This window comes from Triturus cristatus, chromosome 11 (assembly GCF_964204655.1).
Source record: "Triturus cristatus chromosome 11, aTriCri1.1, whole genome shotgun sequence".
In the NCBI taxonomy this organism is placed as follows: domain Eukaryota; kingdom Metazoa; phylum Chordata; class Amphibia; order Caudata; family Salamandridae; genus Triturus; species Triturus cristatus.
Window position 1 is genome coordinate 739,443,932 of NC_140594.1, and position 18,672 is coordinate 739,462,603.

Here is an 18,672-nt window from a genome sequence, read left to right on the forward strand (position 1 = left end):
AGAAGACCTTGGTTATGTTTGTGATTCCCCTGATAATTACTCAAAATAAGCAGGAGTGGCCCGTGCAGGTCGGAACGGTGGGGTGGGGCGGGGACGGAGTCGACAGATGACGACGAGTGAAAGCTAAACAAACAAAAAAGAAAACCACTTATCTTGAGCTCACCGCATCACCGAGTTGGTGATGCGATGAGCACAAGGTAAGTGGTCTTCATATTTTGTTTATTTAGTTTCCCTTGTCGTCTATCGACTCCCTCCTCACCCTGCCCCACTGCTCTTACCCGCAAGAGCCGCTCCTTAGTAACAGTTTGGAGATAATTTCTGACATTCAATGCAAGCCCATAGTCTGAGGTTTAAAAGTTTGGGTTTCATTTAGAAAAATCTTTCATTAAAGGCATGCATTTTGTCCTTGATAATATTTTACTATGGTCATAAAAGTTCACTGTTTTGACTTCTTACCTCTTCGTCGAATACAATGTGAAAAGGAAGTCCATTGCAAAATGTTTTGACGTCCACCCACAGGTTCTCTGGATATGCGGGAACAAAGGATCTCAAAATCTTGCCTACATAAAGACAAAGCACTGATTGTTGCACTGAATCATAACACAGAGATCATTTTCATCAGCTCACAATTTGAAGTTTATCGTCTAAATTTCAATTTAATTTATAGTCATGTTTTAAAAACAATATACAAATTTTTCCAATAATGTCTGTGACCCAGATTTGCATAGTTTTTGCACTAGGGTTGTGTTACTTTTTCACACAGCCCCAACATATTATTCTTCCTGGTATTTACAGAGAAAAAGTAATACAAGGCAGAGCATTGTGCTGCCTTGCTTTTCTTTGCATCACTGAGGCATTCCATGGGTGGTGATGGTTGCTCCAGTGCATCCACCCATGGATTTTGACACATATCCATATTGACAAAGACTTGAAGAGATGGGTTTGCACCAGAATCCTGCACCATCCTGAAGATGGTGTATCAGGGAAATATCTTTATTTCTCCTTGTTATTTCATCATTGCGTGTGTGGGACATTCAGTGGGACACATACAATTGATAGCTTTTTGCGAAGGAAGTAGCCCTTCCTGCACAAAAACTATCCTGATCACAACGCAGACATACTTGCACTATGATGCTAGGGTGCCTCTACTACCACTAGGTAGTCCAAAATGAGCTAGTGCAGGGAGAGAACAGAACTTCGTCATTTCTTTGAAAATATGGCACAGTTCTGCTCTCTCCCTTTTATGTAAAACAGTGCAGCAGCCTCACTTGCTGCTTTGCATTACATGAACTGTTAGTAAATCCAGGCCTCTATGAGGAGCAGGGTGAGGGATAATGAACATTGTCAAATCAGGAAAGGTATCAGGTACTGTGCCACAAGTTACTTATAATTGTGGAAGTAGTGAGGGCATGGGAGCATTCTTCAAGCCACAATTAATCCTTAGCCCTGTAAGGGATTTAGGAAAATAAAATGCAAAGTGCAGTCTAATACCCTACTACATTATTTGATACTAAATCTGAAGGTTGGCAGTGTCATTGTGGCATAGTTGACTATGTGTGTTCGGCACCAAGGAGTCATCTACAGCTCAGCTTATATTGTGAGTTCACGATTGTCACTTAAAGCAAAGCTTTACACGACCTGGTAAATATGGCTTACTGCAAAGTTTCAGATGGAAGGTCCATATCATGCTACAATATCTATTAGCCACAAGGAGCATACTTGCAGATTCAATATCAGAACAAAGAGTTTGATTCAGAGTTTCCCCAAGAGTTGTGACTGAGTATCCTCTTCAGCAAACATGCAGGCTGCCTGCCCATTTTAGAGGTGGGCCAACTACCAGGTTATACGGTAATGGAGTACAATTTACTCAATTGATGTAAACCTTTTTCCAAAGGCCAGAGGGAAATGGTACCTTTGGAGGTAAGCCATCCAACCGTCTGCCCTATTTAGAGTGGTTGGTTGAATGTTATGTTATGTTCTACAGATTTGTATAGAGCACTATCACCTGGAAGGGTAGCCTGGTGCAGAGCAGGTGTGAGCCTAGCTAGACTTAAGGCCTAGTTGGACTTCTTGAAAAGCCAGATCATCAGCTTCTTATGGAATATAAGAAGTGAGAAGGAGGCTCTTATGTGGAGTAGCAGGTCGTTGCATGCTATAGGAGAGATGCAAGAGAAGGCTCCACCTCCGGATCTGGTTTTCTGTATGCGTGGGATGCGTGCAAGTAGCAGTCCAGATGAGTGGAGATGTCGGGGATGTTTGCGAGAGCCGATGCGATTGTTGAGGTACACTGGGCCAGTGTTATGTAGTGCCTTCAATGTATGGGTGAGGAGTTTGAATTGTGCTCGTTTGCATATGGGGAGCCAGTGGAGTTCCTTGAGGTGTGGTGTGATGTGAGTGCAGCATGGGAGGTTGAGAGGGATTCTGGCCACCGAGTTCTGCACGGTCTGCAGCCTTATGGTGAGATTTTTGTTGATTCCGGCATAGAGAGTGTTCCCGTAGTCCAGCTTGCTTATGACCTGGGTGTGTATGGCAGGTTTCCGGGTGCTGATTGGGAGCCATTTGAAAATCTTTCTCAGCATCTTCATGATTTGTAAGCATGAGGCGGTGACAGGATTGACATGGGCAGTCATGTTGAGTTTGCTGTCAATGACGATCCTGAGGTTCTTGGTGTATTGTTAGTCCTACTTCCAGAAATTATGATTTTGGTTTTGTTGGTATTCAGCTTTAGACAGCTTGTCTTGATCCAGTGGGTGACTTTAGACAAGCGGCATTGAACCTGATATGGGTACTGGGCATCTTATTCATGAGGGAGAGAAGGAAATGTGCGTCATCAGCATAGCAGATGATGTTGATGTTGTGCGAGCCGATGTTGCTGCCCAGAGGGAATATGTATGCATTGAAGAGTCAGGCTCAGAGAGGATCATTGCAGAACTCCACAGATTAGGTCACTGGCATCTAAGGTGTACAGTGCCAGGCTGTCTGACTGGGTCCTTCCTGTCAGGAAGGAGCAGATCCATCAGACTGCGTGTCCTTCTCTTCCTATGTCATGTAGGTGTTGAATGAGGATGTGGTGGAAGACTGTGTCACAGGCTGTGGAGAGATTCAGGAGGATGAGGATCACTGTGTCTTCTCTGTCCAGAGTCATGCAAATGTCATCCATGGTGGTGATGAGGGCAGTTTCCTTGCTGTGGTTGGATCTGAAACGAGTTTGAGTGGTGTCAAGGAGTTGGTGGTCATTGAGGTATTCGTTGAGGCACCTATTGATGATTTTTCTCTAAGACATTGGCTGGGAATAGTAGCAGGGATATCGGTCTTTATTCAGCAAGCGTTGACAGGCCCATGGAGGGTTTCTTCAGCAATAGGAGAACAATTGCATGTTTCCAAGTGTTTAGAAAGGTCGTGGAAAACTTGGAGGCATTAGCATGACTCTGATGGGTTGCAGTCCCCTGGCGTAGGCCTGATGGGAGCAGGGGTCCAAAGAGCCCCCTAAGTGGATGAACTTCAACGTGGTTGTGGTTTTTTCTGGGGGTGATGATGGAGCATGTGGTTAGCACTGGTTCTTTGGATAAGATCAGGAGATATTTCTCGAAGTCTGTGTCACACAGAGGAAGGCTGAAGCCTGCACTGACAGCCGGATACAGCGGGAACGATGAAGACGTAAGTTAACCCCTTCCCCTAAGGAGAGATGCCTGTGAGTAATTAGACGATGCTCACTACACGGACATATCCTTAATCGGGGAAAGGGAAAAAAGGGATAAAGAAACTGGAGCGCAGCTGCGAGACATCAGGACCAGGATATCTTCGGAGGGAAGGACCCTCTCGCGTCTTATCTGCCACCCTGAGTGCCCTGGAAGGGAGACCACACATTCATTAATACTTACTAGTCTTATGTCTTACACTCCTTCTCCCTCCCCCCTTATGTGTGTGTACTCACTCAGGAATCGGCTGCACGTCTACATAAAATGAGAACAGTGGCAATGATGCAGGAAGAGGAAGACCATATTAGACGTGTCACTCATAAACGTAGAGGCACTTATCTGAATTAACGCCTCCCTTAGACTTCAGGGAGTTCGTGGCAGGGCCAGCCTCTGCTTCGAACTGGCACGGGTAATCCAACTCCTCCAGGTTAAATACTCCCTATCGCCCCGACCTTTCAGTCAGATTGGGGCGAAGGAGTAAGCGTTCCTTAAATAAATGTCTTTAAAACGCCGTGTCTCACCCTTCCCTTCCTTTCAGGGAGGCGAGAAACAGTGCGCTTGCAATGTTCAGTTTGTGCCGACTTGAAAATTAAATCCAGGTAACGATAATCCTTTCAGCCAGCGAGCCCGTTGCAGGATATCCCAGAACGAGGGAAGCGAGGGAAGCGCTGCCACCGCAATGAACTCCCTTTGAGGCCCCGGGGATTCCTCTCCGGTGGGGGTGAAGGTGCGCTCTTCCGCGTTGTGCGCTGACTCCAAAAGACCAAATGCTGCCGCGTCGCACTGTACGGCAGGCAGCTATGCGGCCACCTAATCCAGCGGGGTCTTTTCCCGCGAAGGACGTAGCTCCAGCAACCCCGCCGCCGGGGCCGGCGTCTGGCACCTGCTCAATGCTCCTGCGTCTCCCGTGACACTCTGCAGGCGGAAACCGGGCAGAGCAGCAAGTGAAATATCCAGGGGACTCAAGGGCGGCTTGGCGGCAGTAGGAGCACTCCGGCAACCACGGTAGGCAAGGACGTCCTCAGGTGACAAGCCTCGGTGAGAGCGTGGGCGGAGCTTATGTACCAGAGGGGAATGTCCGGTGTCTGTCTCTAGGGCGACTGAGACACGTAGTCTTCCCCTACTCACTCACACAAGCTGATTCTATGCTTCATGAGCCTATTTCCGCCGGGTTGTGACAGAACCCCCACGCAATGCCCGCCGTGTCGGCGGTCCTCCAGGCTTGGTGGGGAATCTGGAGTGAAATCTCATTAAGAGATCGGGGCAGTGTAAATTGACCTTGGGTTCCCAGGATCTCTCTTCGGGGCCATATCCCTTCCATTCAATGAGGTAATGCACCCTCCCCCTAACGTATTTGGAATCCAGTATTCCCTGAACCTCATACTCTTCTTCCCCAGTGATGTCAATAGCTAGGGGTCTAACCGGTAGGCGTGTGCCCTGGAGGCATGGTTTCAGGAGAGAGACGTGGAATATGGAGTGGATTTTCCAAGAAGAGGGAAGGGTGAGTTTTATGGCTACGGGATAAACTTGGGCTGTAACCTGGTGATACCTTTAAGTTTAAGATATCTGGTGCTGAGCCATATTCTGTCACCTACGGTATATATCGGCTCAGGTGTTCTTTTTGTGTCTGCTTGTTTCTTGTTTTTGTTTTGTGCATCTGATAATTGGGCCTTGGCGGTATCCAGGATGGTTTTGAGATGTGTATGGTGTTCTTATATGGACGGGAGAGAGGAAGGTGCAGGATGTTCGAAGGGCAATATATTGGGATGCCACCCAAGAAGACAGAAGAAGGGAGAACACCCCAAGGAGGTATGAGTAGCATTATTATAGGCAAATTCAGCAGTCCATAAGAGTTGACTCCATTCTCCCGCCTGGGACAATGTAAAACATCTCAAGTACAGTTCGAGGGTCTGGTTGAGTCTTTCTGTTTTGCCATCCGTTTGCGGATGGTAACTGGAAGATAAACGGGCATCGATTTTCATACTCTCACAGAGCGCCTTCCAGAACTTGGAGGTGAACTGGGTTCCTCGGTCTGTGATGATCACAGCGGGTATTCCATGTAACTTGACGATATGTTGCAAGAAGATGTTGGCTAATTCTGCTGATGTAGGGAGTTTGTGGAGTGCGATGAAATGACCCATTTTGGTTAGGTGATCCACAACCACCAGGATGGTATTGGAACCTAAGCTAGGAGGCATCTCCACACTAAAGTCCATTGAGACTGTGTGCCAAGGCGCCGGAGGTATGGGTATGGGTCTGAGGAGGCCACTGGGTCGCTGGTGTTGTGCTTTTGCTTGGATACATACGGAGCACTCGGAAACGTATTTGCCAACATCTTTACTGAGCGTCTCCCACCAGAAATACCGTTGTAGTGTCTGTATAGTTTTTTGGATTCCCATGTGCCCACCAAGGTGGAATCATGTATCCAACAAATCACTTGGCGTTGCAACGGGCCGTTGGGAACGTATAGCTTACTATCCTTAAACAACAAGCCTTCTGTTGAGGACCTCCGCCTGACTTCTTCTCGCACCCATGCTTGCTTGTCTAAGGGAGTGGTTTGTTTTCTTACTTCCTGTAGAAATTCATGGGAGGCACTTGCTGCCTCAGTATCTACCGGAAAGGCGGCCGTCTGTAGGATGAAGGGGGGTTCTTCCATTCTGCCGCTCTCTTCCACCGGGGCCGTCAGGGGTCTGGATAGAGCATCCGCTTTTCCATTTCATGGACCAGGTCTGTATCGGATTACGAAGTCAAAGTCCGCAAAGAACAAAGACCATCGTAGTTGTCTCGGTGTCAGGGCTCTGGCACTCTTTAAGAACACGAGGTTTCTATGATATGTATAGACCTCTATGGTGTGTCTGGCCCCCAGTAGATGATGCCTCCACTCCTCGCATGCTCGCTTTATAGCCAAGAGTTCTTTATCCATTATGCTATAATTCACTTCAGAACTGGACATTTTCTTAGAAAAATAAGCAACCGGGTGTACTTGACCCGTTTCCGGGTGTCTTTGGAAAAGGATGCCCCCTAGCGCATAGTAGGATGCATCAGTCTCCAATATATAAGGTTGGGATGCGTCTGGGTGTCTCAAGACTGGGGCTTGGGTAAATAAACGTTTCAAAGCCTGAAAGGCCTCTTCAGTCAAAGCCGTCCATTTGAAAGGCGTTCCTTTCCGAAGCAGCAGCGTTAGAGGTTGAATGATTCGCGAAAAATCCTTTATAAATCTTCGATAGAAGTTCGCAAACCCAAGGAACTTCTGTAGCGATTTTACACAAGCAGGAGATTCCCATTCCCTGATGGCTTGGGTCTTCTTCTGGTCCATACATAATCCGTTAGGGCCTATCACATACAACAGAAACTCTACCTCTTAGATATGAAAAAAGCACTTTTCCAGTTTTGCGTACAAGGCGTATTGCTGCAGCCGCTCTACTACGGCGGTGACATGTTGGATGTGTTCTTCCATAGTTCTCGAATACACTAAAATGTCATCGATGTACACGATGCATGACACATCTAGTAATCCTTGCAAAACTTCGTTCACGAAGTATTGGAATGCGGCGGGGGCGTTGCAGAGTCCAAACGGCATTACCTGATATTCATATAATCCGAATTTGGTCCGGAATGCCGTTTTCCACTCGTCCCCTCGCCGCACTCGTACCAGATGGTAGGCTCCCCTGAGGTCTAGTTTAGTGAACACGGTAGCCCCTTTCAGTTGATCCAATAGAACGGGTATTAAAGGTAGAGGATACCTGTTCTTCTTAGTTATAAATTTGAGTGCTCTGTAGTCTATGCATGCCCTGAGACCTCCCTCACGTTTCGGTATGAAGAAAAGGGGAGAGGACGCCAGTGACGATGAAGGACGGATGAAGCCGTTGGTGGTCATTCTCTCTAGATACTCCTGAAGGTAAGTAGTTTCGGCTTCAGTTAGGGCATAAATACGGCTACAGGGGATGCTGGCTACAGGTTCGAGGTTTATCACACAATCATAAGGCCTATGTGGCGGTAGTTTGTTTGCCTCTTGCTCGTTAAACACAGCATGGTATGCCTGATATTCTTTTGGTAGCGTGGTGACACCACACACACTTGGTTCTAGACAAGCCATAGCCAGGAACTCCGTTTGACTTGTCCTTTGGGGTGCCTTTTGTACACTGCCAGGAATACAATGTTCCTTACAGTAGCAGGAGTTTAATGTTACCGACCGTGCGGACCACTGCACGTAGGGGTCGTGTAAAGTGAGCCACGGCATGCCCAGTACTAGAGTAAAATGTGGAGCATCTATTAAGTCGAAGTGGAGAAACTGACTGTGGTTCAAGCCCACCCACATCTGTATCTGCTGGGTATGATATCGTACCGGTCCTGATGTCAGCTCTGTACCATCCACGGCCTTGACCATTTCCGGAGTGGTCTTCTTTTCGCAGGGTATGCCTATTTCGTGTGCATAAAGTTGCCCGTAGCTCCGGAGTCCAATAGGGCGTGGACTACTACTAGCCCAGCCCCCGGTATGTCTAGTGTCACGCACACATTCATGTGAGCTACGGTGTTTTAGACGGTATTTGCCACTGCCGGACAGACCTCTGGCGGTTGAGGCCTCAAACAAGGAGTCTGGGACTTGTTTGGGCAACTTAGTTTTCCGACTCCTCTTGCTGACCCTCCACCACTGATGATCTCTGTGTTTCCTTGTAGGGAGTCTTGGTTTTTGCCTTGCACTCTTTAATGAAGTGTCCTGACTTTCCACAGTACATGCACAGGTGCTATTTTCTCCTACGCTCTCTCTCCTCTTGGTTAAGGGGTCCTCTTATACCGCTAACCTGCATAGGTTCGGTTCCGTCTGTTATAGGAGGGGGTGTTTCTGTCACGGTTCTTGGCCGGGATGCGAGATAACGAGTCTCTATACGTTGTTTGTCTCCCCTTTTGTTCTTGGAGTCTGTGATCCAACTGCACGGTAAGATCTATGAGTTCGTCACAAGAGGTGGGCATATGCACCACCTGAGCTAAAACATCCTTCAACTCGCTTCTAAATCCTTGATAATAGAGTGAGGTTCTTTTATCCACAGGCCAGTCTGTTTCGGCTATGAGTCGGTTGAAGGTGGTAATGTAGGACAATAGATCCTGATTGCCCTGTTTTAGAGTGAGTAGCTCTCTATCAAGGGAGAGTAGGTGGGCCTTCCGATCAAACAACTTACGCATTTCGTCACAAAACGTGTCAAAATCACGCAAGCCTGGGTCATTTCTTTCTATAAGAGGGAAGGACCAGCTAGCTGCATTCCCCCCCCAGATAGGACATAACAAAGGCGGTCTTTGCCTGATCTGTGGAAAAGACTGCCGGTTTACACATAAAGTGCAGTTTACATTGTCCTAAAAAGATGCCGAACTTCTTGGGATCCCCAAAGAATCTCTTAGGAGGAGCTAGGGGTAGATGTGCGGGTTGAATGACCTGAATGGTGGAAGGAGCAATGCCCCCACCCCCCATTTGGGAAGCCTGCCCATCCGCGGAAGTATGGGATGCGGGGGGAGGTAAGGTCCAGTTCCTAATGTACTGTGCCCCCCTTGCACCCGGAGGACTCGGACGGGACAACCCTGCTACTTCCCTACGCATGGTATTCATTTTGTTGCTTAGTTCTAAATTCTCCCCCCTAAAGGAATCTACCTCCATTCTAAGGGTAGTTAACGTTTCAAGCACGGACATGAGGACAGTGGTAGTATCCATCGTTCAGGTCGTATGTTTTCCGTGGGCTTGTCACTCTGTCAAACAGAGGAAGGCTGAAGCCTGCACCGACAGCCGGATACAGCGGGAACGATGAAGACGTAAGTTAACCTCTTCCCCTAAAGAGAGATGCCCGTGATTAATTAGACAATGCTCACTACACGGACATATCCCTAATCCCCTAATCGGGGAAAGGGAAAAAAGGGATAAAGAAACTGGAGCGCAGCTGCGAGACCTCAGGACCAGGATATCTTCGGAGGGAAGGACCTTCTCGCATCTTATCTGCCACCCTGAGTGCCCTGGAAGGGAGATGACACATTCATTAATACTTACTACTCTTATGTCTTACACTCCTTCTCCCTCCCCCTTATGTGTGTGTACTTACTCAGGAATCGGCTGCACGTCTACATAAAATGAGAACAGTGGCAAGGATGCAGGAAGAGGAAGACCATATTAGACGAGGCACTCATAAACGTAGAGGCACTTATCTGAATGAACGCCTCCCTTAGACTTCTTGGAGCTCATGGCATGACCAGCCTCTGCTTTGAACTGGCACGGGTAATCCAACTCCTCCAGGTTAAATACTCCCTATCGCCCGACCTTTCAGCCAGATTGGGGCGAAGGAGTAAGCGTTCCTTAAATAAACGTCTTTAAAACGCCGTGTCTCACCCTTCCCTTCATTTCAGGGAGGCGAGAAACAGTGCGCTTGCAATGTTCAGTTTGTGCCGACTTGAAAATTAAATCCAGGTAACGATAATCCTTTCAGCCAGCGCGACCGTTGCAGGATATCCCAGAGCGAGGGAAGCGCTGCCACCGCAATGAACTCCCTTTGAGGCCCCGGGGATTCCTCTCCGGTGGGGGCGAAGGCGCGCTCTTCCGTGTTGTGCGCTGACTCCGAAAGACCGAATGCTGCCGCGTCGCACTGTACGGCAGGCAGCTATACGGCCACCTAATCCAGCAGGGTCTTTTCCCGCGAAGGACGTAGCTCCAGCAACCCCGCCGCCGGGGCCGGCGTCTGGCACCTGCTCAATGCTCCTGCATCTCCCGTGACATTCTGCAGGCGGAAACCAGGCAGAGCAGCAAGCGAAATATCCAGGGGACTCAAGGGCGGCTTGGCGGCAGTAGGAGCACTCCGGCAACCACGGTAGGCAAGGACGTCCTCAGGTGACAAGCCTCGGTGAGAGCGTGGGCGGAGCTTATGTACCAGAGGGGAATGTCTGGTTTCTGTCTCTAGGGCGCCTGGGACACGTAATCTTCCCCTATTCACTCACACAAGCTGATTCTATGCTTCATGTGCCTATCTCCGCCGGATTGTGACAGTCTGTTGAATCCGGTTATAGGTTTCATTTGCTATAAAAGGTGCTGATTGTGTTGCTGCTGAGAAATATTAGCGGGGTCCTGTGAAGGGATGATCAAGTTGGAGGTGGCCACTGATGATGTGTAATTCTTCACAATGGTGAAGATTTCTTTGCTTCTGTTGGTTCTAGCATTGATGAAGTGAGCCAGAGTGTTGCTTTTGTTCACTTGGCAGCAGCGCCTCAGAAGAATATGAGCAAGTTCCTGTGTGTATTTTCCTCCCTTCCTCTCAATTTGCGCTCTAGTTGTTTACAGTGGTATTTCATCAGTCTGAGTTCCTCCGTGTCCCAACTGGCGTAGGATCTAGATCTTGTAGATCTTGTTGTATTGCTGTGCTTGGGGGGGCAAGGGAGTCCGCGGAGGTGGTGATCCCATTTTGTTTACTGTCCGTCACCAACAGGTACTTCCTATTTTCTATCGGAGGACGTTACAATGCATAAAAATGGCCATGTGTGGTGCTTGACATACTTCAAGACTGGGCTGGAGTACATTTACTACTATTTTGTTACTTTTAGGCTTCTAGTAACATTAGAAGTGTAGTTTGTAAATAGCAATTATCTTACTCTTTTGTGGGTGGATGTTTGTATTAGCGTGTCCCTCCTTAAAAGCCCACTTTACCTTTCCCTAAATCCCTTCAACTGTATAGTAGAGGGTTCCAATTTTCTCACCTCCCCCTCTGGTCTGTGCCACCTTAATAAAGCATCGCTGGATGATAAGCATTGATGATTTCAAATCTACCTCGCCCAGAACATTTTGAATTGGCTTATTTTTCATGACTGTTAAACCTTATTTGCTTACTACTGTTTAAGTTTAAAGTTTACATGCATGCACATATCTACAGTAACTTTAGATCAGTGATGAGAGTTGTATCACTTTTGGTTTTCTCAACCTATTGCTAAAGCGTAGTCACTGGCAGTCTGGTCTGCTGGGTAGAAACCTTTACCACAAATTTGGCATAATCATTATCCAAATCCTTCCTTGAAAGTTCCAGGGTGATTGCTAAGTGTGAGCTGTGAAAAGAATAGGACAGGGGGTTCCAAAAACAAGTTTTCCCCATTCATTTTTCCATAGGAAAGTTAGACACAACTACAGCCAAACAGCTGAAAAGAACTACCCCAAATTTGTCAGAAAGCACGATCTTGGTCCTGAAAGTGTACTTTTGTGTTTTGAATTCTGTTCAGTAGTGTCAGAGATATTAAGGTTAAAAAATATAGATATTTCATGCCACGGAGGAGCTGTGAAACCAATTGATCTAGAGATCTGATTGGCTGCCATCACATCAATAAAGTTGTGATGGCAGCAATTTTAGGACTTCAGTTCCCTGTCCTTAAAACAAGTTAAAAAAAGAAAATGTAAGGAGCAGTGCACTGAGATATACTGTCCCCCTTCCTTTTTGGGGCCCAAAACTATTTTAAAACTTTTTTTTTACTGAAAACTTGCAGAGGATCTGTGAATCCATGGTATATTTTTCTTTAAAAATTTGCTGGGTTCTTGTGCTTTTAAAAACTCCATGGTAGGCTGGTGCATTGTATTTTGAATGGGGTAGGGGAGCATGTAACCCATTCCCAGGCCCAGGGGACCACATCCCCTGGGGACAAATTGAGATTTTGGGGGAGGAGGCATACTGCCCTCCTCCATAAGCCTCAGTGAGGCACCAGGGTCCCCGTTGCCCGGGCCTTGCATAAAATTTAGAGGAGGGGGCATGTAGGCCCTCTCCCTGACCATTGGTATGGCCCTGGGACCCCATTAGTCGAAGCCGGCTCAGGGATAGTGACCAGGGAACTATATCCCCAAGACACCTTTATTTACCTTCTGGCACAGAGAGGCTCCTGCCCTGTGGGAGCAGAAACGTTTCTCCCTTCCTGTGCTTCCCGAAAGAAAAGCTGCTTCCGCCATTTGAGAGCAATGCCAGCTCCTGCCTCACCCATGATGGGTGCTGTCAGGACAGCTGGCACAGCTCAGGGGTCATGAGGCTCCACCTGTGATCCCGAATGCAAAGAATTTTGTGGGGTGCCCCAAGTGGGCACCAGGCCACCATGAGTTGAAGAATAATTTTCAAAAATGCTGTGGCTAGCTTCTGCATTACCCTACTGAACGGGGCATTTGCAGGAAGGCGGTGTGGTGTGGGAGCTCTGGAGCTCCCTTGCAGCCCACTACAAATATAAAAATTGTTGGTGTCCTGGGTTGGAAGAAGAATAAGGAAAGAAAATAGTACATGAGTGGCCGGATCCGCTCATTTATTATTCACTGCTCCTGGTAAGGAGAGCCCCATATTGCCCACAAGGGCTAATTTCCATAACTTTCCTGGGGGTTTATATCCTGGCATCTCAGAAAAAGTTCATGATTTTTTAAGCATTCCCAGAGCTGAAGTTCCAGCTCTTTAGTTTGAAAATGCAGGGACCATTTGTGGTTAAAGAGTATAAAAGAAAGACTCTAACACTTGTTTAATGTTGATTTGATTATAAATGTGCAAGTTATAGCTCAGTGGTTTTGTAAATTTAAAGCAATATTACTCAAATTTTCAACTAGCTATAACCTCTGATTGCCTTTGTTTTTTTCGGTGAATTTCTAGGGTTCTTTTTAATACCTAACTATAACTGTCACTTTAAGCTTTATATTACCTACTGACGGTCGCCAGTAGGTAGTCACAGTTAGGACCTATTATGCATAGGAAAATCGTAACATTCTATTCCCAATAACTTTGGCGCTGGTTGACGAATCTTCCGGTCAGCTCCTATCCTGAAAGTTTGGAGGTGATTCATCAAATGGGGGCCGAGAAAAAAGGGAGGTCCCAAAACACGTTTTCCCCATGTTATTTCCCATAGGAAATTTTAGACACAGCTACAGCCCGAAATGCTGAACGGAGTTACACCAAATATTGCAAAAAGGTAGCCCTTGGTTCAGAAAGTGGCATTTTTTTTAAATGGTGTAAATCAGTTCAGTAGTTCCTGAGAAACTCAAAAGATAGTGGTCAAAAAATCATTTTCTCATAGGAAACTTTAAACACGGTTATAGCAAAAACTGCTGAACGGAATTACACCAAATTGGGCAAAAACTTCTGCTTGGCTCAGAAAGAGACCTTTTAAAAAATGGTGTTAATTCGTTCAGTAGTTTTTGAGAAATTAAGAAATAAAGATAGTGATATCTATAGCTGCGTTGGATCCGCGCACCCTCCCGATCACAAGCTTCATGCTAATTGGCTGTCAACACTCCAAACCAGGAAGTGTTGGCAGCCATCTTGTGCGTCAGTAGAACGGAGGCACAAGAAAACAGAAAAAGAATCGCAAAAAAAAGAAAAGGGGGCAGGGTAGAAACACCCTGACCCCCTAGGCCTGCTCAGGGAGTCCCACAAGGTCCCCCAGGGCCAAAAAAAGCAAAACCTAGTGGTGCGTTTTAAGTTGGGGAAATAATTCCCCATCAATCCTGAGGGTGCTTGGGGGCTAACTAGCCCGCCAGGTGCTTCCAGTAAGTGCCACTGCGCTGCGTTGCAGAGATGTGGTCCAGGCCGTGCCCCTTTTTACACCTCTCTGCAACGCAGCTCTGTGGTGCTTACTGGAGGTACCTAGTGGGCTAGTTGGACCGTAGGGACCCTCAGGATTCAAGGGGACTTAATCTGCCAACTTAAAACGGCCACAGAGTGCGTTTACACAGTGGTGAAGGGAAGGGGCGGGGCCTGAGATGACTTGTGCAAACACGCCCTGTGGCGCGTTTTAAGTTGGGGAAATAATTCCCCTTCAATCCTGAGGGCCCCTGGGGGCCAACTAGCCCACCAGGTGCTTCCAGTAAGTGCCACTGCGCTGCATTGCAGAGAGGTGGTCCAGGACGTGCCCCTTTTTACACCTCCCTGCAACGGCGCTTACTGGAGGTACCTAGTGGGTTAGTTAGACCCTAGGGACCCTTAGGATTCATGGAGACTTAATCTCCCAACTTAAAACGGCCACAGGGTGCGTTTACACAGTGGTGAAGGGAGGGGACGGGGCGTGAGGTGACGTGTGCAAACACGCCCTGTGGCGCGTTTTAAGTTGGGGAAATAATTCCCCTTCAATCCTGAGGGCCCCTGGGGGCTAACTAGCCCACCAGCTGCTTCCAGTAAGCGCCACTGCGCTGCGTTGCAGAGAGGTGGTCCAGGCCGTGCCACTTTTTACACATCTCTGCAACGCAGCTCTGTGGTGCTTACTGGAGGTACCTAGTGGGCTAGTTGGACCCGAGGGACCCTCAGGATTCAAGAGGACTTAATGTCCCAACTTAAAACGGCCACAGGGCGCGTTTACACAGTGGTGAAGGGAGGGGGTGGGGCGTGAGGTGACAGGTGCAAACACGCCCTGTGGCGCATTTTAAGTTGGGAAAATAATTCCCCTTCAATCCTGAGGGCCCCTGGGGGCCAACTAGCCCACCAGGTGCTTCCAGTAAGCGCCACTGCGCTGCGTTGCAGAGAGGTGGTCCAGGACATGCCCCTTTTTACACCTCTCTGCAACGGCGCTTACTGGAGGTACCTAGTGGGCTAGTTTGACCCTAGGGACCCTCAGGATTCAAGAGGACTTAATGTCCCAACTTAAAACGGCCACAGGGCGCGTTTACACAGTGGTGAAGGGAGGGGGCGGGGCCTGAGGTGACGTGTGCAAACACGTCCTGAGGCACATTTTAAGTTGGGGAAATAATTCCCCTTCAATCCTGAGGGCCACTGGGGGCCAACTAGTCCACCAGGTGCTTCCAGTAAGCGCCAATGCGCTGTGTTGCAGAGAGATGGTCCAGGCTGTGCCCCTTTTTACACCTCTCTGCAACAAAGCTGTGGCGCTAACTGGAGATACCTGATGGGCTAGTTGGACCCAAGGGATAATCAGGATTCAAGGGGACTTTATCCCCCAAATTAAAACAGCCACAGGGCGTGTTTGCAAACGTCAGCTCAGCCCCACTCCCTTCACCATTGTGCAAACGCACATTGTGTCGCGTTTTAAGAGGTAGTTTTAATCCCCCTGCCCTATTATGTACTAGGGTCTTACAGAGGAGGCCATGGTGATCACAGAGGTACCCCAACGCATAGTATTCCCTAGTGTATGTAGGTGTTTTAACTGTATTCTAAGTGTCTTTTAGAATAGCACTGGCTCTAGGACTGGCTAGTCAGTCAGTTACCACCAGTACCCATCTGAAAAAGTTGAGGGTACAGGATCATTTTGCAACAAGGCCTCTTTCTGCTCCTCTGTTTATTCTTTCTGCACGTCTTCCTTCTTCCTGCACTTTTCTTCATCTTTGAGGACTTCTCTTGCTTCTTTCTGCATTTATTTTTCTTCTTTCTGTGTGTTTTTTCTTTTTCTTCACATGACCTACCTCTGTAGGCATAGTTGGAAACTAGCATTTAAAAAACCTTTGAAATTAAATGAAAAAACCATAGGTTTCAGGCAAGTTATAGTTACAAATTAGCATTTAAAAAACCTTTGAAATTCACTGAAAAAACCATAGGTTTCAGGCACGTTATAGTTAGAAATTAGCATTACAAAAACCTTAGAAATTCACTGAAAAAACCATAGGTTTCAGGGGCGTTATAGTTAGTTGGATATTTCACTCATACAAAACCATTGAAATTTCCCCGTTATAGTTAGTTCAGCTAACTATGACTCACGCGCCCACAATGCACTGCTGATGACGTCACATATTACATCACTCATGACATGGTCAGTGACATCACTGATGACATCACTGATGACATCTCAAATGACATCATCCTTGTGATCGAGTGGCATACCTCCTCTCACCCTAATATAACCTTTGATACACACACTCAAAAATAGAAACTAACATTTTCAAAACAATGGACACACCAATACCACTTACAACCCACCTATTCAGTAATTCCAAGATCTACACACACATCCACTCATTCACCAATAGTCCTATACAGTCACTCATACATGTACTCACTCATCATATGTCCTCATACACCTATACATCATGTTACATACTGACACTGATCCATAGTTACTCACACATATAGTCACACATGCAAACAAAGTATCAAATATCCATTAAATTGCATATACAGTTATACACACACCACCACACTTGCTGTTACAGAAACTTACACGTACTTACTCTCTTAAGCAATCACTTATAGAAACACATACCAATTTATACAGGAACTCTTCCAATCTCTCACTCTCACATACACTCACATATATACACCAATACTCACATATACTAGTTTAAAACATATGTAGTTTCTCATAAAGACACTATTGAGACAGTCATTCACTCACTAACATACCCATACACACACTCATCCACCCATACCGTCCTGCACACATGCTGTCTTCAACACATACAGTGAGTCACCCATTCATGCATCTATGCACTAAGTAATATCCCCCACCAAACCATACAGACACTCAGACACTCATACTGATACTCAAAAAACCAACTAATAACCCATATAGACACTCATGTAGCTACTCACCAACCCATGCAGCCACTTATACACAAAGTGAGAGACTGATACAGATATTTACATATTTAAACATTACTCACTGACCCATGTATTCACTAAGATACACTTAATCAGTCAGTTATACAATCAATTTTTCACAAAAGAAATCATCCATTTAGACACTTATATACCCATTTATTCTTCCATCGACCTTGGGATATACATATATAAAACATATTTCATTTTCAGAAAAACACACATTTACTGGATGATGTCATCAGTGATGTCATTTGAGATGTTATCACTGATGTCATGAGTGATGTCACTGACCATGTCATGAGTGATGTAATATATGATGTCATCAGCAGTGCATTGCGGGTGCGCGAGTTATAGTTAGCTGAACTAACTATATTGGGGGAATTTCTATGGTTTTGTACAAGTGAAATGTCCAACTAACTATAACGTCCCTGAAACCTATGGTTTTTTCAGTGAATTTCTAAGGTATTTTAAATGCTAATTTCTAACTATAACGTGCCTGAAACCTATGGTTTTTTCAGTGAATTTCTAAGGTATTTTAAATGCTAATTTCTAACTATAACGTGCCTGAAACCTATGGTTTTTTCAGTAAATATATATATATTTATTATACTATGTATACATGTGAAAATGTCTCGCTCCACCTGTTTGCCTCGGTGGCACAGAAAAAAATGGGTGGAACTGATGTCAGCATGCCGACGAGGTCCTCTTATGGTTCCGATAACGTCAACGGTGTCGCGAGCGGAGCCGTGCTATTATGACGTCCTCGTCGACGTGGGAGAGCTAGGAAAGAATTTCCGCAGAATGCTGTTGCAGGGGATATTCATCTAAGTGTTCAGGCTAGTCCTTTGGGAGCAACTGTTTATGTTGCCACTCCAGAAACCGAAACCAGTGATCCGAGGGCAGAGGCCCTGCAGATGGCACACGAGGTGGGGTGCACAGTCGTGTGCGCCGGCGGGGCAGCGAAGTGACAAGCACCACACCCCACAAAAAAGGTAACAAGAGCACTAAATAACACAGTATCTTCTCTTTGTATCTGGCAGGGTCTACGATAGTACCAAAATGTAGAATTAGTGCTACAACGGTCTTCAAGAGGACCTGCAATGCCGTTTCTGCCTCCCGTACCCTGGAGGCGGCACATGGGTCACGCGGTACGGTCATACTGCGGTGGGACGAACACTCGTTGACCTCTCATGGCACTGCTCCACACTTTAGGGAGGACGCTTTCCATTAGCTATGTTTTCTGATGACGTGTCGCGCCGGCCCCGTCCAACAACAGAACTCCTTTAGATCCAGACTCTTTCACGTTCTCACTGGAAGGGAAACCAAGCCACATGGACACTTTCACAATACATCAGCTGGGAATGCACTTTTTGGTAAAAAAAAACCACATCCCTTCCTCCTAATTAATCAAATAAACGTCTCACTGAAGAACAGGGGCCAGCTTCAATCGGTAAACAGCCGTT

General features: G+C 46.7%; 1 protein-coding gene across 1 annotated transcript in view; it reads right to left on the reverse strand.

Annotated features, from left to right (window-relative positions):
• The window catches only part of LOC146785394 (guanylate cyclase soluble subunit beta-2-like), a 579,800-nt gene that overhangs the window by 267,257 nt on the left and 293,871 nt on the right, over positions 1–18,672 (reverse strand). The window contains exon 8 of the mRNA XM_085632898.1: positions 457–560. Coding sequence (XP_085489024.1) covers positions 457–560 — 104 coding nt within the window. The remainder of the gene's footprint in view (positions 1–456; positions 561–18,672) is intronic.